General features: G+C 44.1%; 1 protein-coding gene across 1 annotated transcript in view; it reads left to right on the top strand.

Moving 5' to 3' along the window:
* The window catches only part of LOC140482605 (dynein light chain Tctex-type 1-like), an 82,872-nt gene that overhangs the window by 50,336 nt on the left and 4,947 nt on the right, over positions 1-27,589 (top strand). Inside the window, exon 4 of the mRNA XM_072580124.1 lies at positions 27,481-27,558. Coding sequence (XP_072436225.1) covers positions 27,481-27,558 — 78 coding nt within the window. The remainder of the gene's footprint in view (positions 1-27,480; positions 27,559-27,589) is intronic.

The raw sequence follows: 27,589 nt of genomic DNA on the forward strand, positions 1-27,589 counted from the left end.
CCTGTGACACACCAGTGGTCACAGGCCTCAAGTCAGAAAAACAACACTTCACCACCACTCTCTGTCTTGTACCTTCAAGCCAAGTTTGAATCTAGTTGACTAGCTCTGCTTGGATTCCATGCTAGGAGAAAGTGAGGACTGCAGATGCCAGAGATCATAGTCAAAAAGTGTGGCACTGGAAAACCCAGCAAGTCAGGCAGCATCCGAGGAACAGAAGAGTCGACATTTCAGACAGAAGCCCTTCATTAGGAATGAGATTCCTGATGAAGGGCTTATGCCCACAACATTGACTCTTCTGCTCCTCGATGCTGCCTGATCTGTTGTGCTTTGCCAGCACCACATTTTTCGTCTCTGGATTCCATACTGACCAGTGTGCCATGCGGAACCTTGTTAAACACTTTGCTGAAGTCCATACAGACACTATGCCTTCATCAATCTTCTTTGTCACCTCTTCAAAAGCTCACTCAAGTTAGTGAGACAAAATTTCCATTGTTACGACACAGAGGTTGAACCCCTCTGGTAATAAGAACCAAACACCCAATCACCTCACCTTGTAATTTGTTAAAAGTGAAAGTGAAAGCGAACTCCTAATTTCCACTATTAAAGAAAAATAATTTATTTTTCTAATTCTAAAAGTGAACACAAAATAACACTGTTAACAAATACTATCTGACCTCAACTGTATAAAAATGCTGCTCTGATAACACAATTACTAAACATTACATTAACTTAATTTCTCAAAGTCCATACAGATGGTCTTCTTTTCTCCCTTCAGCCTGTCTTCCTCTTCTCCCTGACTCTGCTGTCTTCTCCCTGGGTTGCCTTCCTTTTTTCTGCTTTTACAGGAAGAAGTACCTTTTGTCAGATGGTGCCTTCTGAAATTTCTTTGAGAGCAAGATGTTAGATGGGCTGTCAGCTCTCTGGCTGTGCTGTTCAGTGGTAATTGCTTTGACCAATTTTCAAAAATGTCCTGGTTTTATACCCACCAACATCATTCACTGTCATTGGTCCAATAAATTCAAACCCAGTTGGGTTTTAGTATTATCAACATAATTTAAATTCATTGGTTAAATTTTAATTATTATCAAAACAGCAACCAAAACTGTCCAGCATTTTTTATACCTAAAATGCTCAATCTCAGGCAACATCCAGTGAATCTCCTGTGCACCCTTTCCAGTTCAATCACATCCATCTTGTAGTGCGATGATCAGCACTGCACACAGCACTACTGCTGTGTTTTGTGCAGCTTTACCATAAGCTCCATAGTCTTTTAATCTATGCCATTGCTGATATTAGCAAATGTCAATAGATGTAAAGCTGGAAAAGCACAGCTGGTCAAACAGTATCCAAGGAGCAACGTTTCAAGTCGAAACCCTTCCTCGGCGTCCTGATGAACGGTTTAGGCCTCAACCATTGACTTGCCTGCTTTTTGGACCTGCTGTGTTCTTCCAGCTTCATATCTGTTGACTCTGGCTTCCAGCATCTGCAGTCCTTACTGTCTCCAAGTCACCGATACTGGCAAATATTGCACCTGCCATCTCACTATTAACCTGTCCTACTATCTTCAAGGATCTGTGGAGAAGCACATCAAGATTCCTCTGTTCCTCTGAGCTATCCAGTGTCCTGCTATTCATTGACTACTCCCTTGTCTTGTTATTTCTTCATACTTTTCCAAGTTCATAGAATTATGCAGTCGAGAAGAGGTCTATTGAACCATTAAGTCTGTACTGCCAAAAATGCATTACTTCCCACACTATTCCCATATTCACGCAGTGTGCCCGTAGCCTTGAAAGTTCTAACACTTCATCTGTGCATCCGATTACTTTTAGAGATGGTGAGGCATGCAGTGCAATCCTCTACCACCCTCTGGGTGAAAGTTGTTTTTCCTCACATCCCCACTTAGCTTGACTTTCACTTTAAAAATGTGGTGCTGGAAAAGCACAGAAGGTCAGGTAGCATCTGAGGAGCAGGGGAGTCGACATTTTCGGCATAAGCTTCTCATCACATTCCTGATGAAAGGCTTATGCCCAAAACATCAATTCTTCTACTCCTCTGATATTGCCTGACCTGCTGTATTTTTCCAGCGCTCCACTTTTCAACTCTGACTCTGCAGCATCTGCAGTCCTCACTTTCTCCTCTTCAACTAAGGGGAATAGTAGCTTACTATCCACCCTGTTCACGCCTCTCATAATTATACACCTCCACAGGTCTTCTCTCAACTTCTCTGCTCCAAAGAAAAGAACCTGAGCTCATCCAGCCTCTCTTCATAGGTGAACTACTCCAGCCCAGGCAACATCTTGGTGAATCTCCTCTGCACCCCCTCTGATGCAATCATGTCCTTTCTATACTGTGGTGAGGAGAAGCTGAAAATGTGTTGCTGGAAAAGCGCAGCAGGTTTCGGGCATGACATCGATTCTCCTGCTCCTTGGATGCTGCCTGACCTGCTGCACTTTTCCAGCAACACATTTTCAGCTCTGATCTCCAACATCTGCAGTCCTCACTTTCTCCTGTGGTGAGGAGATGACCAGGCAGCATGGTGGCTCAGTAATTAGCACTGCTGCATTACAAGACCAGGGACCTGGGTTCAGTTCCATCTTCAGGCAACCACCTGTGTGGAGTTTGCACATTTTCCCTGTGTCTGCTTGGGTTTCCCCCAAGTGCTCTGGTTTCCTCCCACAGTCCAAAGACGTGCAAATTAGGTGGATTGACCATGCTAAATTGCACATAGTGTTCAGGGATGTGTAGATCATGTGTGTTAACCATAAGAAATGTAGGGTGACAAGGAAAGAGTAGGGGAATGGCTCTGGATGGGTAGGTGTGGACCTGCTGGGCCGAATGAGCTGTTTCCATATTATACGGATTTTATAGAAACGACTCCTACAGTGGCCGAACCAAATTTCTGTATCACTCCATCACAACTCTACTCTTACAATCCATGCCTTGACTGATAAAGACAAATGTCCCATCTGCCTTCTTAGCTTTCTTATTTTTTTCTTCTGCCACTTTCACAGATCTATGGACAACCGTCCCTTGATCTCAGTGCTCCTGTGAGCATCTCAGTCCTCCCATTCATTGAGTACCCTCTTACAGTCATAGAGTCCTACAGTACAGAGACAGGCCCTTCACCCCAAACTGGTTCATGCCAACCCGCTTTGGCGGGTCGGTGTGGACTTGTTGGGCTGAAGGGCCTGTTTCCACACTGTAGGGAATCTAATCTAAAATCTAAAAAAGAGTAAAACTTTATTGTAAAAGAATTGGGGCTTTTTCAGGCAGTATGCTACATAAACAAAATAGTAGAGCATGCCAAGAGATCAAATTTTGTGGGCGGCACGGTGGCACAGTGGTGAGCACTGCTGCCTCACAGCGCCTGAGACCCGGGTTCCATTCCCGCCTCAGGCGACTGACTGTGTGGAGTTTGCACATTCTCCCCGTGTCTGCGTGGGTTTCCTCCGGGTGCTCCGGTTTCCTCCCACAGTCCTAAAGATGTGCAGGCCAGGTGAATTGGCCATGCTAAATTGCCCATAGTGTTAGGTAGGGGTAAATGTAGATGTCGGGGTATGGGTGGGTTACGCTTCGGTGGGGCGGTGTGGACTTGTTGGGCCGAAGTGCCTGTTTCCACACTGTAAGTAATCTAATCTAATCTAATCAAAAAATATCCATCCAAAATAACTCCATTTCCCTGTACTTGGCCTGTATCCTTCTAAACTTTCCACACATTTGTCCAAATGCATTTTAAATGTTGTCAATGTATCCAACTCAACCACTTCCATTGTAGCTCATTCCATATAGGTACCAACCTCTGTGTAAAAAAGGTTGTCCCTCAGGTAATTTATTCTTTCCCCTCTAACCTTAAGTTGATGACCTCCAGTTCTCGATTTCCCAATCCTGATAAAAAAAGACAGTGCATTCACCCTATCCATGCCTCTCATGGTCTGATAAACTTCTCTAAGATCTCCCCCTCAGTCTCCTAAAGAACAGTCCTGGCTTGTCCAACTTCTCAGTTGCTTGAGTCCTGGCAACATCCTTGTAAATTTCTTCTTTTCTCTTATATTTTTACTTCATCACTTATTAATGCCATCTACCAGTGATTCACCCATCTGACCAACACATCTTCCTGTAATCTGAGGCCTTCTTGATCACTATCAAGCACATGGCAAATATTTGAGTATTACTTGTTTATCACCCCTCCACATTTTCATCTATATATATACATAACAGCAATAAAGGACCCAGCACTGAATTCTGTAGTTTACCAGTGGACTCCAAGCTCCAGTCACACAAACAACCTTCTGCTATCACAAAGCCAGTTTTGGATCCAACTTCCTAAGGTACCCTGGAGCCCATGTGCGTTTGCCTTCTTTAGAAGTTTTCCATGAAGGGCCCTGTCAAATGCTTTGCTGTCAAAGGCTTTGCCGAAACCCACATGAACTATATCAACTCACAATGCTGATCTACACACCTGGTCACCTGCTCTCAAAATTCTACCACATTGCTCGGCAAGACCTCCCTCTGACAAAGCCATGCTATCCCTAATCAATCCTTTGCTTCTATAAATGGAGATTAGTTCTCAGAATTATCTCTAATAGTTTCCCTACTATTGAGACTAGTGGTGGAGCATTGTAACAAGGAGGCTGGAGGCCCTCCTTAAGTACCCTCCCTCTTTTCCTTTCCATGCCCCCCACCCCCACTCAGGTTGTCTTCCCGTCTGATTCCTGCCTGGATCTCAGACCCTCCCCCTTCTCTACCAAAAGCTGAAGTGGCATACTGCATGCTTATGCAGGGACAGCAAACAGAGCCACATTAAAAAGTTGAATCACCTAGGTTCATAATTTCAGGATTACTACTGAGCAACATGCAAATTGATGTAGCGTAAATGTGTGGGAGAGATAGCTTCCCAGTCATGGAACCCTGGCATTGGAAAAGGTTTCCTTTGAACCATGCTGGGACAAGTATCCTGGTGAATCTTAGAACAAGGCCTGTGGAGATAACTAGAAATAGGGCTTTAAACTAAATACTGATGGGAAGATTCAATTGAAGTGATGTTTTGAAAAAATCAAAAAGAGATGAGAAAGCAGAGGTGCAGGGCAGTAAAGAGGGAAATGATGATGTGTGGAGAGGAGAAGGCAGAAAATATCTGCAGAAAAGTGCAGCAGAAATCAGAACCCGAACAAGTAATAATGGTAAAAATGCAAGGCTTAAGGCTCTCTATCTGAATGCTCACAAAAGAAATTTGTAACAAGGTAGATGAGTTGACAACACAAGTAGAAAAAAGAGAATAAATAGAATGGGAACTCAATATTCAATGGGATTTGCATTCTGGAATAAATGAGCTAAAAGGAAAACAAGGTGTGGAAGTGTTAATGTCGTGACAAGTAATGATATATGTACAATGGATCATGCTATGGTATCAGTTTGGGTGGAAGTAAAGAAAAGCAAGGGAAAGAAGTCATGGATGGGAGTCAACTATAGACCCAACAAGTTATAGAATCCCTACAGTGCAGAAAGAGACCATTCTGCTCATCAAGTCTGCATCAATTCTCTGAAGAGCATCCCGCTTTATCCCTATATTTACCCTGGCTAAACTACCTAGCCTACACAGGCCTGGGCACTGCATGGCAATTCAGCATGGCCAATCCATTGACCTGCATATCTTGGGACTGGGGAGGAAATTGGAGCATCCAGCAGAAACCTATGCAGACATGAGGACAGCCTGCAAACTCCAGACAGAGTTACCCAAGTCTGTAAACTATCCTTAGCTCTGTGAGGCAGCATTGCTGACCACTGTGCCGCCAGTTGTCTTGCTATAGTTTAACTCAGACAATGAGGGAGGCATGAAAGAAGGGCACTAAAATTGTCTTGAGTGATTTAAATCTGTGTATTGACTGGACATATCAAATGGGCAAGAGTAAAATGGAAGATGAATTTGTGGAGTGATTCAAGGATGGTTTCTTGAGCAGTATATTGATGAACCCACTTGGAAATAGAAACAAAAACAGAAATTGCTGGAGAAATTCAGCAGGTCTGGCAGCATTTGTAGAGTGAAAACAGAGCTCAGACACATCTGTTATTAATATTATATATTAAGAAGGCGAGTAAAGTTTATAATTATAAACATAGTGCAGAAGTTCCATACCTCTAAGCAAGAAGGCCGGAGTTCAAATCCCACCTGCTTCAGTATGTAATAACATCTCTGAGTAGGTTGATTAGGGATAAAAAAAGGAAGCACAGTTTTAAAAAGAACTGGAGTCAAATGGAGCTTTGGTTGACGACAAGGAACTAATTGGTCTGTGGACGAGTAACTAGTTGTTGATTACAAAGATCTGCCTACCAATGATTATGTAGTTGGCTCCCAGATAGCTAAACATCTTTGGGGGAGGGGTGGTTTTGGCAGAAACCATTGAACCTGTGGAGGAGAAGGAGCTGTGTTTTTGCTCTACAGTTAAAACTGTCTCATGCCTGAAGTTTAGTTCCCTCTCGCAGTTGCTATAAGATGTGATTTTTAATTGATAAGTCAAAGTTCTTTTGTAAGCCTGATCCAGCTATCCCATGCCCCCTGAAAAACAGCAAGAGTATCAGGAGGAGCAGATTAAGAAGTAGTGTTCAGGTCAGCATAAACATCATCTCGGCAAATTCTGTGGTCAGGGGTCACTGAACTGTTTTCCTAGTTTTTTTCCTCCACCCATAATACCATGTTTCTTTCCTGTCAGTGTTTGTATGTGTGTGTAGTGGAAGAGTTTATAAAGGGATTTAGAGTTTTAACTGGCAGAGTTTATGTTGCCAATTCATAATTATTTATTTGTAGCTAGAATCTGTTTGTAATAAGTAGTTATTCTTGTTTAGTACATTTTTTCTGACAACCTACATCTGAAAGACTGGTAAATTAGGGAATTCTGCATACTGTTTAAATATTGAACTTTTGTTATGATTCAAGCAGTAACAGGCTTTTATTTCCAAGTAGTTCAGAGTGTGGTGCTGGAACAGCACAGCCAGTCAGGCAGGATCCGAGGAGCAGGAAAATCGACACTTCGGGCATAAGCCCTTTATCAAGAATGAGGCTTATGGGCTGGTGGCCGAAAGATAAATACGAAAGAGTGGGTCTGGGAGGAAGGTAGCTGAGAATGCCATAGGGAGATGAAACTGGGGGGGGGAAGGTGATAAGTCGGAGAGGAGGGTGGAGCAGATAGGTTGGAAAGGCGATGGATAGGTCAAGAGGGTAGTGCTGAGTTTGAGGCTTGGGACTGGGATAATGTGGGGAGAGGGCAACTGAGGAAACTAGTGAAATCCACATTAATCAATGTAGAGGAGATCACATCAGGTACAACGGATGCAGTAGATGACGCTGGTGGAGGTGCAGGTAAATTTCTGTCGGATGTGGAAGGATCCTTTGGGGCCTTGGACAAAGGTGAGGGGGAGGCGTGTGTGCAGATTTTGCACTTCCTGCAGTGGCAGAGGAAGGTACTGGAAGTGGTGTGTGGATCTGATGAGGGAGACGCGGAAAGAATGGTCTCTACGGAGCGCTGATAGAGGTGGGAAGGGAAATCTATCCCTCTGCATCTGCAGTGTTCACTTTCTCCCAGTTTTATTCCCAAGTATCCAAGTGAAATAGAGTACCATAAAAGACAAACTTTTTCCTCCATTTAGGTTAGTTACATATGAACACATGTAATATATGTATGTGCACAGGATTCTTGGAAATTCATGTATTCTTTTATTTCTTGCTCTCCAGGGCTTGGTAGCATCACGTGGCTGTTGATAGTTGAGCTTTTAAATCAGTCTTTTTCAAGTGGTTGGACTGTCCCAAATCTTCCTTAATTTTGCTCTGTTTGCTCCCTTTGCTAAGCATAATGGCGTCTCTCATCTTAAGAAACTCTGTAGGTTGAGCTTATTATCTAATAGATCCTCTAGCTCCATACTAGTACAATGCTTTTGTAATTTTTCTTGAAGTAACAACTTGAAAATCTATAATTTCATAAAATGGCTGCTCATTGTCATTTTTGGTGCATCCTTTTCCCTTCTACCTTTTCTTCAAAGAAAAGTGAAAAATTTACAGTATTTTTGTGTGGGTCTCTGAATGGTTTTACATTATTAAAGTTTGGCTTACTGGCTAATCTAAACTTCAGTCCCCTCTGGAGCTTGTAAATAAAGACAACGGGTCGCCCAACAAATCCTGTGAACACTGGATATCAAGAGAAATACAGAATTGGCTAAAGAGACAGCAGAAAAGATACAGCAGAAGCTCTCAGGAGTACAGATTGTGCAAGGGGAAACTTAAAAAGGAAATTAGGAGAGTAAAAAGGGCGCATGAAAGAATAATGACAAATAAAGAAAATTCTAAAGGAAAAGATTCAGCATTGGAGATCAAGATGTCGAATCAGTCTGGGTAAAAATAAGAAATAGGAAGGGGAACAAGACCCTGGTAGGAATAATCTATAGGTTCCCAAACAATAATCCCACAGTAGGATACAGTAAACTCGGAAATACTGGAGGCCTGTAAGGAAGGTACAGCATAATCATGGATAATTTTAATATGCATGAAGACTGGATTAATCAAATTTGTAAGGGTAGTCTCAAGGGAGAGTTAATTGTGTGTATTAGGGAGCAGTATGTTGGGAACCAACCAAGGAGTACACTGTTTGGTACTTTGTAATGAGCTGAGATTAATTAATGCTCACATAGTAAAGGATCCTCTAGCGAAGAGTTCTTAGCATACTAGAATTTCAAGTTCAGTTTGAGGGTAGAAACTGAAGTAAGACACTCGTGTTCTGGAGGCAAAGGTTAAATTATATAGGCATGAGAATGTTGAAGAAATGTTCAGTCAGACGATAGCATTCTTTTTACACACACACATTATTACTTGCAGTGCAAGGGACTCATCCTTAAAGGGTCAAAGGTTGCCCTTGCCCAGAGTGTCTGCCTTTTGGGGTTGCAATCATATTTTTATACTTAAATTTGCATCAGTCATGTATCGTTTTCTTCTTATTGACAAATTACATATTGATTTTCAAGCCTTAGTAACATAATAGACCAATCACATTTCACTTTGGTAACACCTCACTTAAGATGAGGACATTTGTCTTAGAATCACGCCGCAACAGTTCAATTTGGTTTACAACTTCCTCTTTGCTTAAACTGCAGCAAGTTGTGGTTTGCTACATGTCTACTTGCTCAACACCTATCCTTTACATGGAACAAATTGTGGTCAGTGCTACTCACACATATCTTGTTTTGAACTTGACTGTCTTGTTTGAATTGTCTTTGTTTTATTTTAACCCTTTCCACAAGGTCAGATCTGGCCATAGTAGGTTGGGCAGGAAGACTAAAAGTTGTACAGCTGATTAGCAGTGGCAGATTCTAAGGAGATATTAAATTGTTCCTAACAAAAATATTTTCCAGAAAGAAAGAAAGATTGTAGGAGGGTCCAAAGATATCCATGGAGAAGCAAAGGAAAAAAGATAATTTAAAGACAACAACTAAAGCATAGGATATTTACAAAGTCGAGTAGTAGGCTGAAAGATTAGGAACATTTTAAAGATCAACAAAAGGTTACCGAAAAAGCCATGAAATGATCAAAGGTAAATAATGAGAAAAAACTCGCGCAGATTATAAAAATGGATATCAAAAGCTTCTATAAGTTTATAAAAGGGAAGAGGGTGAGATTGGGGAGTTAACACTGGGGAACACATATGGTGGAGTCACTCAGTCAATACTTTGCTTCAGTTTTCATGGTGAAGGATGCTAGTAAATCCCAACAGCTGATGCAGAGACCAGATAAGGGTAGGAACTTAGAAAAATCTTCATCATTGGAAGCTAAAGTACTGAACAAACAATTTGGATTGAAGGCAGATAAGTCCGATGGCCTACATCCCAGGATCTTCAAGAAAGTGGCAGCAAAGATAGTCATTCTATTGCTTCCAAAATTCCCTGGATGCAGGAAAGATTCCACTGGAGCGGAATATGCAAATATAACGCCTTTTCAAAAAGGAAGGGAGGCAGTAAGTAGGAAACTGTAGACCAGTTTGTTTAATGTTGTTTTGGAAATTTGTTAGAATCCATTATTAATGAAGGCCTCCTGGTTCAGAGAAATTAACACTACCACTGCACCACAGCAATGATCCTGGGGAATACATTTATTTTTACTTTTTCTTTTTTATACTCAGAAGTCACACACTAAGTAACTACCCACCAACAAAATCACCATGAGGTCTTTAATGTATTTTTAAAGCTAGTAACCACCACCAGTAAAAACACCCATATAGCCAATTCTAACATGCAAAGCTTGTTAAGGGCAATATAAACTAACAAACGTGAGGGGGAGGTATGTAGAGAGGGGTAAGACCTAAATCAAAATTAGGTTGGAGGGGGAAATAAAGCATTGTACCCTCACTGTGTCCACCTCTCTCCAGAGACATTGATGGACACAATGTACTCCCTCTCCAAAGACACCCAGACAAAAGTATTACTTTGGAAGGGGCAGCAGACATTTGCAGAGATTACCCCACCACAATCCACTTCCTGGACCTATTTATAGACTGCCTGGCCAGGTTCAGAAACAGATCCACAAGGAAGTCCACCAATCTGCCTTCACACCTCTGCAACAAATGCACATAGGACAGGAGCATAGAAGTCAAAATGCAATGAAAAATACAAAAATGACTAAAAATGATATGCAATTGCCCACAATCGATACCTACATGGTCCACAGGCTCCTCAGTGCAGCAAAATAAACACTTGAACTGCTGCAATCTGCGGTCATAATCAACCTCAGCCTCTGCTGGGAGTCCCTGCTCCCTCTCAGCATGCCAGGGCATGTCCAGGCACCGAATGAAGGAATCAAAGAAGATGATGCGCAACGCACATCCGCACCAAGTAAATTAAACACAGGCATTTCAGATTGTGTGCTGTGGGTTGCTGAGGGATGTTCAGGAATCTGGTGGCAATTGTTACCTGTTCAGATGGGGTTTTTTGTTCTCAAGAAGATGAAAGTCAGCAGAGTTATTCTGTACAGGTAGTTCTCCTGTAGCACACGTTTATTAAACACATTTTGGCTATAACACAATTAGTGAATTGCAGGCTTTTTTTAATAAAGCAAACTCCCATCACTGTTACGCAATTTCATCCCTGGTACTTACCTAACAGCAAAGGGCAGCCTACAGATCCTCTATCTGTGAAATGTAAGTTCAGTGTGTTCAGCTAAAATGGAAATGCAATCAGCTCTGCAAGCCTTGAAACGTAGCTTAAAATTGGGAATTGTAGTCTATATTTAGAAGGAACTTTATTTCAAACCTGGTGGAGAATCTTGAGGACTGGAATTCTGTGTCGGCATCATGTTGTCAGTCAGCTTGCGCGCTTTCTGGTGGAGAGCTTCATGAAAGGTATGGTGCTGTAGTCAGTGATGTTAGTATTAAAATGTTAAATTTACTGTATTATTTCATTAAAATATATGATTTAAAGATTTACTTAGACTGTGCTATCGTTTGAGTTAGGGGCTAACTACTATTTTTGTTTTGATTTTTACTGATATTATTGGCGGTTTGCCCCAACCCTGTTTTTCCCATAGGCCCTATTACTTATATTACGTGATTTTCTATAACACAGTGTCACACTCAGATGCAACTACCGCGTTATAGAAGAACTACATATATTTAGTCCTTCACACTTTCATCTATCAACATACTTATGAATATTACATACTTCTGGAGCAGGTGGGACTTGAACCTGGGCTGCCCTAGCCCACAGGCAGGGAATCTATCACTACATCACAGGAACACCCCAGTCAACCACTTTTATTTTTTCTAATTTATCTTATTTTTCTACTCAAGCTGTTCAGAAATGTTATTACACATCTCTGGAGCAGGTGGGACCTGAACCTGGGTTACCTAGTCCAGAGCTAAGAAGGCCCCTGGGAAAATGATTTATACTTCTTTTCCCCAATCACCCGGGGCAAAACCATTTACTCTTTTATAATCAATTGATAACACCTTGTGGATAACTGCCAATATGGAACCTTAAAAGAAGAGCTCCTAATGGATCTCATTGCTATGCAATTGTTTTTGCTGGTGGTGGTTAATAGTTTTTTAAAAAAATGAAAAAACGCATTTGATTATGGGAAGTTGTGTGTGATAATACTTCTGGGTAGAAGTGGAAAAAAGAGCAAAGAAAGAGTTAGTGATTTTGATGATAAGAAAGTTGCTCAGTTTTGCATGATTCCGCTTCTTAGTGCAAAATATATGGTTTCCCCTGATATGACTGTTATGGCACAGTGGTACTGTTCATTTCATAGAACCCCTACAGTGTGGACACAGGCCATTTGGCTTAACAAGTCCAACCAATTTTCCGAAGATTATCCCACCCAGACCCAATCCCCTATTCTATTACCTACATTTCACTGATGCAGGAGGTCTGAGTTCAAGTCCCAACTACACGATAGGTATGTAATGACATATTTGAACAGGTCAACTAGAAAGTATCCATATCTCTGCTTGTATATGCAAATGTGAGGGATTAGATACAGAACAACTCTGCCAACTCATTTTCTTCAGAATAAAAGAACCCACCTGAACAGGTAACATTGGCCCTACGTTCCTGAATCTTGTCCAGAGCCCGCACCCCATAATCTGAAAAGCGTCACGGGAATGCCATGTTTCCTTCTGTCTGACACTGAAGTGCTTTTTGTGTGGGCTGCACATCATCTGCTTTGACTCCTCGATCAGTCGCCTGGACATAGAATCCCTACTCTACCCATCAAGTCTGCACTGACCCTCTGAAGGGCGTCCCATCCTGTAAACCAGCATAGGGGTTTTTGATCATGGTGGCACAGTGGTTAGCACTGCTGTCTCACAGCACCAGAGACCCGGGTTCAATTCCCGCCTCAGGTAACTGCCTGTGTGGAGTTTGCGCATTCTCCCCGTGTCTGCTTGGGTTTCCTCCAGGTGCTCCTCCCACAGTCTGAAAATGTGCAGGCTAGATGAATTGGCCATGCTAAATTGCCCATAGTGTTAGGTGAAGGGGTAAATGTAGGGTAGGTTGCTCTTCGGAGGGACGGAGTGGACTTGTTGGGCTGAAGGGCCTGTTTCCACACTGTAAGTAATCAAAACTAATCTAACCTCCCCCAACCTGCACACTACAGGCAATTTTTACGTAGAGCATAGAAACGTAGCACAGAACAGGCCCTTCAGCCCATGATATCGTGCCATGGATTATTCCTAATCTAAAGTAAAATAACCTAACCTACTCACCTCTCAATTCACTGCTATTCATGTGCATGTCCAGCAGTCGCTTAAATATCCGTAATGACTCTGCTTCCACCACCACCGCTAGCAACGCATTCCATGCATTCACAACTCTCTGTGTAAAGAACTTATCTCTGATGTCTCCTCAATACCTTCCTTCTAATATCTTAAAACTATGACCCCTCATGCCAGTCAGTCCTGCCCTGGGGAAAAGTCTCTGGCTATTGACTCTATCCATGCCTCTCATTACCTTGAATACCTTGATCAGATCACCTCTCTTCCTTCATCTCTCCAGAGAGAAATGTCTGAGCTTAGTTAACCTTTCTTTGTAAGACAAGCCCTCCAGTCCAGGCAGCATCCTGGTAAACCTTCTTTGCACCCTCTCCAAAGCCTCTATATTTTTCCTATAATAGGGCGACCAGAACTGGACACAATATTCCAAGTGTGGTCTTACCAGGGTCTTGCAGAGCTGCAGCAAAACCTTAATGAGAGCCAAAACACCATATGCTTTCTTAAAATATCCACTTGGGTGGCAACTTTGAGGGATTTGCCATCTGCCATTTCTCAGCCCAGCTCTGCATCCTGTCTCTGTCACACTGCAGCCAGCAATAGCCCTCGATACTATCAATGGCACCTCCAACCTTTGTGTCATTGGCAAATTTACTAATCCACCCCTCAACCTCCTCATCCAAGTCATTTATAAAAACTACAAAGAGCAGAGGCCCAAGAATAGAGCCAAGCGGGAGACCACTCACCACTGACCTCCAGGCAGAATACTTTCCATCACAAGCATCACAACGCCTTCTGTCAGCCAACCAATTCTGAATCCAGACAGCCAAATTTCCCTGTATCCGATATCTCCTGACTTTAAGAATGAGTCTACCATGAGGAGCCTTATCAAATGCCTTCTGACGTCCAGATACACCACATCCACTGCTCGACCTTTATCGACCTGTCTCGTCACTTGCTCAAAGAACTTAATAAGATTTGTGAGGCATGACCTGCCCCTCACAAAGCCATGCTGACTGCCTTTAATCACACTATGCTTTTCCAAATAGTCATAATTCTTTCCAATAATTCAGAATTCCATAATTCAGAATTCTTTCCAAAACCTTGCTGACCACAGAAGTAAGACTGACTGGTCTATAATTGCCAGGGATTTCCCTATTCCCCTTCTTGAAAAGAGGAACAACATCTGACTCCCTCCAATCCTCCAGTATGACTCCCGTGGAGAGTGAGGAAGCAAAGATCTTCGCCAGTGGCTTAGCAACTTCCTTTCTTGTTTCCCAGAGCATTCTAGGATAAATCTGGTCTGGCCCTGGGGACTTAGCTCTCTTAATGTTTTCCAAAATTTCTAGCACGTCAACTTCATCAGTCTTGGTCTGTTCAAGCCTGTTTCCCAGCTCCTCAAAGTTGTCATCCAGAACAAGGTACCTTTCCTTCGTGAAAACTGAAGAAAAAATTCATTTAGAGCTTCCCCTATCTGCTTAGACTCCATGTACAAGTTCCCTATGCTATCCGTGACCAGCCCTACCTTCTCCCTGATCATTCTCTTATTCCTCATGTACGAGTAAAATGCCTTTAGGTTCTCTCTAATCCTTCCTGCCAAGTTTTTTTTCATGCCCCCTCGTGCCTCTCCTCAGTCCATTTCTGAGCTCCTTTCTAGTAAGTCTGTAATCCTCTAAAGCTCTGCTAGACCCTTGCTTCCTCCACCTTACATAAGCTGCCTTCTTCCTTTTGATGAGAAGCTCCTCTGTTCTCATCATCCAAGGTTCCTTAATCATTACCCCTTCTTGCCTGTCTCAGAGGAACAAATTTGTGCATCACTTGCAACAATTGCTTCTTAAACAGTCTTCACATGTCTGTTGTGCCCTTTCTGTGGAACAATTGCTCCCAGTCTGTACTTGCCAACTCCTGTTCTGATAGCATCATAATTTCCTTTTCCCCCAATCAAATATCTTCCTTTGGTAACTGCTCCTTTCCCCCTCCAAGGCTAAGGTAAATGTGAGGAAGTTGTGGTCACTATCACCAAAGTGTTCTCCCACAGCGAGATCTGACATCTGTGCTGGGTCATTGCCAAGCACCAAATCCAAAATGGCTTCTCCCCTCATTGGCCTGTCTACATACTGAGTAAGGAAACGCTTCTGAACACGCCTGACAAAAACGGCTCCATCCAAACCATCTGCACTAAAGAGGTGCCAGTCAATATTGGGAAAGTTAAAAAGTCACCCATAACAACAACCCTGCTACATTTCCATTTTGCCATGGCCATTTAGCCATTTAGCATGACCAATCCACCTAACCTGTGCATCTTTGGACTATATGAAGAAACCAGAGCACCTGTCAGAAACCCAGGCAGACAGACACAGGGAGAATATGCAAGCTCCACACAATCACCCAAGGCTGGAATTGCATCCAAGTCCCTGGTGCTGTGAGGCAGCAGTGTTACCATTTAGCTGCCATGCCACCCTGCCAATGCATTTTGCATCACTGTTAATAGGCTTTGAACATTAATTATTCAGTTGGAAATTTGCTGATTTACTGGTGGTTAATAAATGGGAAAAAATACCATCAGTGATTTAAGTGATGGAGAAGAAAGAAGTTCAGTTGTGAGAGAGCATTTCAGGATACAAAACAGTAAAGAAAAAATGGTTTCCTCTGGTGATGTTCTTGTGGTGCAGTAGACCTTTAGGTCAAGACTATTTCCTGCTCCTCAGAAAAAGAAAATTGTTGGGGCTATCTGAAGGAGGAGTTTGGAAAGTCTACCCAGAGCCTGGGTAGAGCCCAGAGCGGATCCAGGAAAGAAAGGAGCCTAGAACCTAAGGGCTGAAAAGTGGAAATAGGGACCTGTGTTCCTGTTGCATATAACCTTGGCATTCCTATTGGATGTCGGGTTGATTCTACTGCCTTGGCCACAGTTAGAATTACCTGGGGCCTCTGAAGACTTTTGAGTGGGTGCTACCTGGGGTTGCTGTCTTTTCTGGGATATTTTCCTTTTGCTTATTAGGAAGTGGGCATGGCTTTTAGCATAATGGTAACCCTAGCATTACTGCCAGCAATAGGCTCAGTCATACTTTTTAACTGCTTTTGCTTTGGTCCTGTGGTCCTGTCACCCTTCAGGCTCTTCAAGGGTCGAGAGTTGAAGAGCTATAGTCATACAGGAATGAGCATTGTGGTCTGTACCAAGGTAATGCCAGCCTGACAGCGATTGTTACAGACTCAAATGGACAGGAAGGCCATTTATTTCTGAGCGGTTGTTGCGCCTGGCTGTCAAGAAGGAGCTCACTGTGGCAGGACTTATTTGACATAGAAACTTTAGAGATTGACGCATAGTGCTGGTCATTTATGCCCCATTGCTGGTGAGCTGCTCCTGTTCCATTTGTGTTAGGTAGGGAAGATGAGGTCGGGGTAATGCTGATCCTGCTCGGCCAGGAAGAAAATTGTCTGCAGCGTGTAATCTCTTTCTGATGCCAGGTCTTCTTTAGCCTGGCTCATGAGGAGCTGACTGAGGGGCCTTCACTGTGCTCAATGAGTAAGGAAATGGGGTATGTTAGAAAGAATTGTCCCATCTCTAAGGTCGCCAAAGTCACACCCGTGCCAACTCTAACCCCACCCTCTCTGGAAACACTTGAGACCCAGTAAGAAGGGTCTGTGCTGGAGGTTGCTATTGTCTCTAGCAGTTCACTCTTATGTGGTCAGTGAGCTTGTCCCTGAAAGCAACAAAGGTGCAAGATGAAACATTTGGAGGTTTCCCCTCCAAGGATGCATCCCTTCACATCCTGGAGCCTGTTGCATTACCTCCAATGCCTCCTACCCCCAAGCAATAGTGCCCTTGTGGCTGAGTATATGTTGACAAGGCACAGTGATCCTGAACCCAAGTGTGGAGATTCATTGACCAGCCCCCACTCCAGCCTTTCTTCAGCTCGGCACAGGGACCTCAACTGGAGGCTAGAGACTATATTGGCAGTCTTCCCCAGACTTGTCACTCTCCCAGCCATTTGTGTGTTTGCTGAAAAGCACGGGGAGAGGCGCAATGAACCAAAAGAGAATGATGGTGACATGAGACAGAAGGCCTCATTATGATGAGGAAGAGGTGCGACTTGCTGCAAGAGAAGAACTTCATCATTTCACAACCTCCTCCCACCCAATCATAAAGCTCTGGTATTGGAATGTGTCGAATCAAGTGCCTCAGGAGATTGTGGTGAGTTCTCCCACTACTTTATTTTTACCCATCCCTTACTGGATCACTGGGAGGTTGTGGGGACGGTGATGTGGGTCTCAGTCTTGGGGTGGATATTTTCCCCGAGGTGCCAGGTGACTTGATATCAATAGGCCAACAGGACCCTGAGTCCTTGCCACATGATGTCTGAAACCCCTCCCCATTGGAGTCCACCAAAGAAGCCCTTGCCTGCAATTTTGGGGTGGTGACACTGGGGGAGTTAAGCTAGCAGGTGACTTTCAACGACATCTACCCCCTCCCTCATGGTGGGTGAAGGGTCCGTGTTCCTGAGCGACCACCCAGACGAGAATGAGGGCTTGGTTGTGAGTGCTGCGCCTGCTGTAGAGTCCATCTTCAGTGAGGTTATGCATTTCCTTGTGTCCCCCTCCAATCTTCCCCATATCTTACCTCAGTAACTCCAGGAATTTTCACAAAAATGTCTCAGTTGTCAGGATAGTATCCAGCTGGTTTTCAACTGCTGGAAAAGTTTTGAGATGGTCTTCTTTGTTCCATCTGGACAGCTTGGACTGCCCCCAGAATGGCCTGAAACAACCAGCAGTAGCTTGAAACATTCCTCAGTAAGCTCTTAAGAGAGGCACAAACTCTGTGTACCCTTCCTCCTTCTACTCACTGAGGGTGATTGTGAAGTTTGTATAGTGTTGCTGGTAGGAAGACAATCCTAGCCAGTGTCAACATCAACGGCAGCAGGGAACAACAACTTCTCAGTCCTTCGTGAAGTATGTGGTATCTTCCAGAGTGTCCAGATCAGGTCTACATGAGTCAGCTCGCCTCCAATTCTAGCAGGTGGCCATTGGTTAGCCCATTTTGTATGTGGAGGTGGGGGTCATGGATTTTCAATTGCACCTTTGAAGAGCTGAACCATGGTAGTGCCCAGACTGGTCTGGCATTGAGTGGAGGTTAAGGGACTTGGTCAAATCATTCAATCTGGTGGACTTCTGAAATCTCCATACTGCTTTACTTTGTGAGGCCTGGGGTCTGAGCATCGAGAGTCAACAGCCTTACATGGGAGTATGTCTCCTGAACTTCTGCAGCCCTGTGTGCAACAGATTCCATGCACAGATCACCACTTGGCGTGGACACAGCTCACCCCATTCCACATCTGGCTGGGTTCTGCATTTTGGCACTTCAACAGCCAATGGCTGAAGGGTGGCCAGTTCCATGGCAATTCCATCAGTTCTGGGCCAGCTGGAGAAGGAATCTGGGGTGGGAGTTTCCCTCCTTGAGTCTAAGGGCAAGACTCACATCCTCATATCCTACCAGGAATACTCAAGAGGTTAAGAAGCAGGAGTCCAAGGTCAAGGAGTTTGAGAAGGAGGTATTCGAACTGGAGTCATGTCTCGGTCAGCCCGACATGGACCTGTAGAGGGAAGACAAAGACGGGCAAGCTATGGGACATTCCAACTCATCGGGTCCTGAGGTGCATATGTGAGTTCATGAATCTGGTTCCTCGAAGACGTGGTCTGCGGCTGTCCCTTCTCACTGGAAAGAAGGCGGGGAGCCCATCAGCAGCTCTTTCTACTGCTGGTGATGATAGTTCCCTCATCTCCGATCCAGTGGGCATCAAGGATCAAACCTTGGCCTGTTACTTGACTCTGTTTTCTCTGGATCCATCTTTCAATGATGCTGGCAGAGTTCTGTGAAAGGACCTGCTGCAGGATGGCCAAGGGACACCATTTTGCTTGATGCTCCCATCATTGGTGCCCTCACCCGGCTCTTTAGGGCTAGGTCCCCAGGGTGCTGGATTGACTATGAGTTCTCCAGTGTGTTCTGTGATTTCCTGGAGAATGACTACATTGAACTGCTGCCCTTTAGTGAAGTTGGTTGCTGCTGCCCCTTGATCAGGTGGAAGTATTCAATGGGATGGATCCCAAGTAACTACTCTGAATTCTGCGAACATTTGGGTTCAGGTTGGCCACCACTTCTGTCACCACTGAGGAGTGTCTGATTAAAGATTAGATTAGATTACTTACAGTGTGGAAACGGGCCCTTTGGTCCAATAAGTCCACACTGACCCTCCAAAGAGCAACCCACCCAGACCCATTCCCCTACATTTACCCCTTCACCTAACACTACGGGCAATTTAGCATAACTAATTCAACTAACCTGCACATCTTCCTCCCACAGTCCAAAGATGTGCAGGGCAGGTGAATTGGCCATGCTAAATTGCACGTAGTGTTAGGTAAGGGGCAAATGTAGGGGTATGAGTGGGTTGCGCTTCGGCGGGGCGGTGTGGACTTGTTGGGCCGAAGGGCCTGTTTCCACACTGTGAGTAATCTAATCTAATCTAATCTTTGGATTGTGGGAGGGAACCGGAGCACCCGGAGGAAACCCACACAGACACAGGGAGAATGTGCAAACTCCACACAGACAGTTGCCCGAGGCGAGAATTGAACCCAGGTGTCTGGCACTGTGAGGCAGCAGTGCTAACCACTGTGCCACCGTGCCACCCAAAACTTAATGGGTTACTGATGGCATCCCTTTACTTTGCGAGAGGTGTCCATCAGATTTGCCCCTTATCTGGCTAGCTTTTTTGCCTTTGCGCAGAGCCTTGCCTGTACCTCTTGTGGAGAAGGTTGTCAGGATTGATGCTGCATAGAGTGGGAACAGGGTTGATTCTTTCGTCTTAAGCCAACAACGTGTTCCTCCTGTTCACTGACTCTGCTGACCTGGGGAGAATTTACGAGTAGCAGAAAGTGTACTGAGCCACATCTGTCAGGACCCTTCTCCTTGATCTGGGGCTCTGTGTTAGCCTAACTGAGGAATCCAGACCAGTGAATTGGCAGGAACTGGAGGCCAAAGTCTCCATTTACCTAAGTACAGCACAGGACAGGACTACGGTGAGTACTATGTTACAGGGGCTAAGCGCTGGTCATAAACCAGCTTCTGTGTGGTCGTACTGTCTGGCCCTTTGATGCCGCCCCGATTTTGTTATTTCTTCTGGGACAAGATGATGAACTGAGTTGTTACAGAGGTTCTGAGTCTCCATGTTAGGAGAGCATTCAGTTGCTGATATGCCTCTGCACCGAGGTAGCAACTTTTTTTGTCTTCAGACCCTGTAGCAATATGTTTTTGTTGAGCCTACTCCCAGATGGTGAGCCTTGGCGATGTGTTTGTTAAGCCAAGTGCTCAATTATGACAGGCAGCTCCAGTTCATAGACCATGAGGGTCTTTAGGGATACCTTAGATCCCAGTCTTTTACCAGGATCTGTTCGTTGTCTAGTACTTAGTCAACCCATGTCAGTCTTCCCACCATCAGGAATAGTGGTTATCATCAAAGACCGGCTGCACAGGAATCTGCACCTCCATCATTGCAGGTTTGAGTGGTTAGTGGAGTGGAGGGCCATCGTTGTTAGCGATGTGCTGAGTGGCAGAGGTCTGCCTGGATGTTGCCACAAGAATTGGTAAATAGGGTGGTAGTGGATCGAATGGAATCCCTACAGTGTGGGAACAGACCATCTTAGTCCAGCAAATCCACATTGACTTTCCAGAGTATTCCACCTGGATCCATTCCCCTATTACTCTACATTTTCCCTGACTAATGCACCTAGCCTCGCATCCCTGAATACTATGGGCAATTTATCCTGGTCAATTCACCTAACTTGCACATCTTTGGGACTGTGGAAGAAAACCAGAGCACCCGGAGGAAACCCAAGCAGACACTGGGACAATGTGCAAACTCCACATAGACAGTCGCCCAAGGTTGGAATTAGATTAGATTACTTACAGTGTGGAAACAGGCCCTTCGGCCCAATAAGTCCACACTGACCCTCCGAAGAGCAAACCACCCAGACCCATTCCCCTACATTTACCCCTTCACCTAACACTACGGGCAACTTAGCATGGCCAATTCACCTAACCTGCACATTTTTGGACTGTGGGAGGAAACCGGGGCACCTGGAGGAAACCAACGCAGACACTGGGAGAATGTGCAAACTCCACACAGTTGCCTGAGACAGGAATTGAACCCAGGTCTCTGGCGCTGAGACGCAGCAGTGCTAACCACTGTGCCACCATGCAACCCCCAACCACTGAGCCATCATGCCACCCTACCCAGCTCATAGCCAGTGCCATCTGTTGCTTGAAAAAGGTGGTACTCAGACCCAACATTGTATCACAGTTGAAGTATTCTCAGGGAGGTGGTGGGATCTCATCTGCCCCTACCCCTGCTCAGACGGAATTTCACATTGGCCCTGCGTTCCTGCACCTGCCTCAGGGGCTCATGCCTCACAATCTGAAATATTTCATGGGAATGCTGTATGTGTCCTTCCACCTGGCACAGAAGTGTTTTTTGTATGGCTGCTCCTTCATCCGCCACCCAGATGCACCATAGTGTACTTTCTGAAACCTTGAAAATCTGGCTCCCGTTCCAAGTGAATTGAAGTCATGAAGATTTGTCTCCTTATGCACGTAATCTATCAATATTCTTCGAGTAAATGTATACTTAATTCTTCCACCACAGGGCTGAGAGACTTCAGTTACAAGGATAAATTGATAAATCAGGCTGTTGTTCTTCGAGAAAGTTGAGTTATTTACAATCACGGGCAGTGCAGTTTGCATGAGAGAAACATGTTCCCATTGTCAGAATTTTAAACTTCCTATGGACAGTTATCGAATGTCTGGAACCCTCCAATCAAGTTTCCAACTCCTAATTTAGAATTGGAGACTTCAAAGGGTTCCAGTTTATTGACCTGAATTGTTACTTTATAAAGTTTGGAGGGATTAAAACTTGAATCCCTTGCCCCACAGGTCGCCCTTCCTGTAACTCTCCCTCTACTTGAATGAACCTTTCTCCATCCTCTGAACCGAAACCCTCCCCCAATGCCTATTGTCATCCACTTACCTGCTTGCTGGATTCCTCATCCAACTTACATACTTTCTCTTATAGCTTATCAAAGAGGCGTTAGCCCTTTAAATCCAAGAATATGGCTGTTGCTGTTTTTTTTAAAACAAAAGCACGGTTTGGCCTCTAGATTAAATTACTTACAGTGTGGAAACAGGCCCTTTGGCCCAACAAGTCCACACCGACACGCCAAAGTGCAACCCACCCAGACCCATTCCCCTACATTCACCCCTTCACCTAACACTACGGGCAATTTAGCATGGCCAACTCAGCTAACCTGCACATTTTTGGACTGTGGGAGGAAACCGGAGCAAACCCACACAGACACAGGGAGAATGTGCAAACTCCACACAGTCAGTCACCTGAGGCGGGAATTGAACCTGGACTCTGACGCTGTGAGGCAGCAGTGCTAACCACTGTGCCACCGTGCCACCCATCTAGTGCTGATTCTGCATTTTTGAAGCAGCTGGAAAATGAGATTAAGGCCAGAAGCACGTAGCTCAATGCAGTTTAGGTAAAAGAAAAAATATACTGGCGTGACAGACGAATTGCCATTTCTCAGAAGATTCAGCCTGCTGTTCATCCTATCCATACTGCTGCTCCCGCTTCAACTGGATAATCAAATCCACTATTAGAGTCATAGAGATGTATAGCATGGAAGCAGACCATTCGATCCAACCCATCCATGCCGACCAGATATCCCAACCCAATCTAGTTCCACCTGCCAGCACCCGACCCATATCCCTCCAAACCCTTCCTATTCATATACCCATCCAAATGCCTCTTAAGTGTTGCAATTGTACCAGCCTCCACCACGTTCTCTGGCAGCTCATTCCATATGCGTACCACCCTCTACGTGAAAAAATTGCCCCTTAGGTCTCTTTTATATCTTTCCCCTCTTACCCTAAACCTATGCCCTCTAGTTCTAGACTCCCCAACCCCAGGGAAAAGACTTTGTCTATTTACTCTATCTGTGCTCCTCATAATTTTGTAAACCTCTATAAGGTCACCCCTCAGCCTCCGACGCTTCAGAGAAAACAGCTTCAGCTTGTTCAGCCTCTCCCTGTAGCTCAGATCCTCCAACCCTGGCAACATCCTTATAAATCTTTTCTGAACCCTTTCAAGTTTCACAACATCTTTCCGATAGGAAGGAGACCAGAATTGCACACAATATTCCAACAGTGGCCTAATCAAATTCCAGTACAGCCGCAACATGACCTCCCAACTCCTGTACTCAATACTCTGACCAATAAAGGAAAGCATACCAAATGCCTTCTTCACTATCCTATCTATCTGCGACTCCACTTTCAAGGAGCTATGAACCTGCACTCCATGGTCTCTTTGTTCAACAACACACCCTAATACCTTACCATAAAGTGTATAAGTCCTGCTAAGATTTGCTTTCCCAAAATGCAGCACCTCGCATTTATCTGAATTAAACTCCATCTGCCACTTCTCAGCCCATTGGCCCATTTAGTCCTGTTGTAATCTGATGTAACCCTCTTCACTGTCCACCACACCTGCAATTTTGGTGTTATCTGCAAACTTACTAACTGTACCTCTTATGATCGCATCCAAATCATTTATGTAAATTACAAAAAGTAGAGGACCCAGCACCGATCCTTGTGGCACTCCACTGGTCACAGGCCTCCAGTCTGAAAAACAATCCTCCACCACCACCCTCTGTCTTCTACCTTTGAGCCAGTTCTGTATCCAAATGGCTAGTTCTCCCTGTATTCCACGAGATCTAACCTTGCTAACCAGTCTCCCATGGGGACCCTTGTCGAATGCCTTACTGAAGTCCCTATAGATCACATCCACTGCTCTGCCCTCATCAATCTTCTTTGTTACTTCTTCAAAAAACTCAATCAAGTTTGTGAGACATGATTTCCCATGCACAAAGCCATGTTGACTATCCCAAATCAGTCCTTGTCTTTCCAAATACATGTACATCCTGTCCCTCAGGATTTCCTCCAACAACTTGCCCACCACCAAGACCGGTATATAGTTCCCTGATTTGTCTTTACCACCCTTCTTAAACAGTGGCACCACGTTTGCCAACCTGCAGTCTTCCGGCACCTCACCTGTGACTATCAATGATACAAATATCTCAGCAAGAGGCCCAGCAATCACTTCTGTAGCTTCCCATAGAGTTCTCGGGTACACCTGATCAGGTCCTGGGGATTTATCCACCTTTAACCGTTTCAAGACATCCAGCATTTCCTCCTCTGTAATCTGGACATTTTGCAAGATATCACCATCTATTTTCCTACAGTCTATATCTTCCATATCGTTTTCCACGGTAAATACTGATGCAAACTTTTTTTCATTTAGTATCTCCCTCATTTTCTGTGGCTCCACACAAAGGCTGCCTTGCTGATCTTTGAGGGGCCCATCTTCTCTCCCTAGTTACACTTTTGTCCTTAATATATTTGAAAAAACCCTTTGGATTCTCCTTAATTCTATTTGCCAAAGCTAACTCATGTCCCCGTTTTGCCCTCCTGATTTCCCTCTTAAGTATCTTTCTTTATACTCTTCTAAGGATTCACTCAATCTATCTGGTCTGTATCTGACACATGCTTCCTTCTTTTTCTTAACCAAACCCTCAATATCTTTAGTCATCCAGCATTCCCTATACCTACCAGCCTTCCCTCTCACCCTGGAGGAGAAAGTGAGGACTGCAGATGCTGGAGATCAGAGCTGAAAATGTGTTGCTGGAAAAGCGCAGCAGGTCAGGCAGCATCCAAGGAACAGGAGAATCGATGTTTCGGGCATAAGCCCTTCTTCAGGAATGAATCATTCCTGAAGAAGGGCTTATGCCCGAAACTATGATCCTCCTGTTCCTTGGATGCTGCCTGACCTGCTGTGCTTTTCCAGCAACACATTTTCAGCTTCCCTTTCACCCTAACAGGAATATACTTTCTCTGGATTCTCGTTATCTCATTTCTGAAGGCTTCCCATTTTCCAGCTGTCCCTTTACCTGCGAACATCTGCCTCCAATCAGCTTTCAAAAGTTCTGGCCTAATACCGTCAAAATTGGCCTTTCTCCAATTTAGGAATTCAACTTTTAAATCTGGTCTATCCTTTTCCATCACTATTTTAAAACGAATAGAATTATGGCCGCTGGCCCCAAAGTGCTCCCCCACTGACACCTCAGTCACCTGCCCTGCCTTATTTCCCAAGAGTAGGTCAAGTTTTGCACCTTCTCTAGTAGGTACATCCACATACTGAATCAGAAAATTGTCTTGTACATACTAAAGAAATTCCTCTCTATCTAAACCTTAACACTATGGCAATCCCAGTTGTTGTTTTGGAAAGTTAAAATTCCCTACCGTAACTACCGTATTATTCTTACAGATAGCTGAGATCTCCTTACAAGTTTGTTTCTCAATTTTCCTCTGACTATTGGGGGGTCTATAATACAATCCCAATAAGGTGATCATCCCTTTCTTGTTTCTCAGTTCAACCCAAATAACTTCCTTGGATGTATTTCCGGGAATATCCTCCCTCAGCACAGCTGTAATACTATCCCTTATCAAAAATGCCAATCCCCCTCCTCTCTTGCCTCCCTTTCTATCCTTCCTGTAGCATTTGTATCTTGAAACATTAAGCCGCCAGTCCTGCCCATCCCTGAGCCATGTTTCCGTAATTGCTATGATATCACAGTCCCATGTTCCTAACCATGCCCTGAGTTCATCTGCCTTCCCTGTTAGGCCCCTTGCATTGAAATAAATGCAGTTTAATTTGTTAGTCCTACCTTGCCCCTGCCTGCCCTGACTGTTTGATCACTTCTGTTCTCAGCTGTACCCGTCTCAGATCGATCTCTTTCCTCAGTATCTCCCTGGCTCCCATCTCCCTGGCTCCCGACCAGTTCTAGCAAATTTTCCTGCTAGTATATTAGTCCCCTTCCAATTTAGGTGCAATCCGTCCTTCTTGTAAAGGTCACTTCTACCCCAAAAGAGATTCCAATGATCCAAAAATGCGAATCCTTCTCCCATACACCAGCTCCTCAGCCATGCATTCATCTGCTCTATCCTCCTATTCCTGCCTTCACTAGTTCGTAGCACTGGGAGTAATCCAGATATTACTACCCTTGAGGACCTCCTTTTTAAATTTCTGCCTAACTTTCTGTAATCTCCCTTCAGAGTCTCAACCTTTTCCCTTTCAATGTAGTTGGTTCCAATGTGGACAATTATCTCCTGCTGGCCCCTCTCCCCCGTGAGAACATTCTGCACCATCTCTGAGACATCCTTGATCCTGGCACCAGGGAAACAACACACCATTCTGCTTTTTCTGTGCTGGCTACAGAAACGTCTGTCTATACCTCTAACTACAGAATCCCCTAACACAATTGATCTCTTAGAAGCTGACGTTGCATTAGAGCCAGTCTCAATACCAGAAACTTGGCTGTTCGTGCTACATTCCCCTGAGAATCCATCAACCCCTACATTTTCCAAAACAGCATACCTGTTAGAAATGGGTATATCCACAAAAGACTCCTGCCCTAGGTGCTGACCTTTTTCTCCCTTCCTGGAGTTAACCCATCTATGTAACTGTATCTGACTCTTTCCCCCCTTCCTACAACTACCGTCCATCACATACTGTTGCTGTTGCAAATTCCTCATCGCTTCTAACTGTCTCTCCAGCCGATCCACTCGATATGATAAGATTCGCATCCAACAGCATTTTTGGCAGATATAATCTGCAGTAACCCTTAAACTCTCTTTAAACTCCCACATCTGACAAGAAGTACATATCACTGCAAAGATCATTTTTGCTCCTTCACAGTCTACAGACCCAGAAAATAACATCGTCTTATTCCTCTACAAACCCTGCCCCAGGTTAAATTAATAGCTATGGCTTATATTTTAAGTTTAATCAAGAGACTTATCTCCAAAAACATATAATCAAGAAAGAATCCACTATACTCACTACTGCAGCCTTTCTCTTGGACAGACTTAAAACAGCTTCTTTAACAATTTTAATTTGATTGCTTGCAATTATGTTGTTTTGTCATTTTTTTTATCGAACCTGTTGGAAAGATGTTAAATTGCAACCATAAAATAGTGCATTAATTGCTAAATATTGTGGTGTCCGAGATCTTTCCCAAATGTGAACAATGTTTTTAACATTTTGGATGTTAACCCAACTTAATTTGTATTTTCCTTCAGTGACCTCTGTAATAATGCAAAAGAATGGTGCTGGTTTGCACACAGCTAGTTCCTGTTACTGGGATAATAATGCTGACGGTGAGTATTATCTGAGTAAATCTAGATAAAT

Source organism: Chiloscyllium punctatum, chromosome 11, assembly GCF_047496795.1.
Source record: "Chiloscyllium punctatum isolate Juve2018m chromosome 11, sChiPun1.3, whole genome shotgun sequence".
Lineage (NCBI taxonomy): Eukaryota > Metazoa > Chordata > Chondrichthyes > Orectolobiformes > Hemiscylliidae > Chiloscyllium > Chiloscyllium punctatum.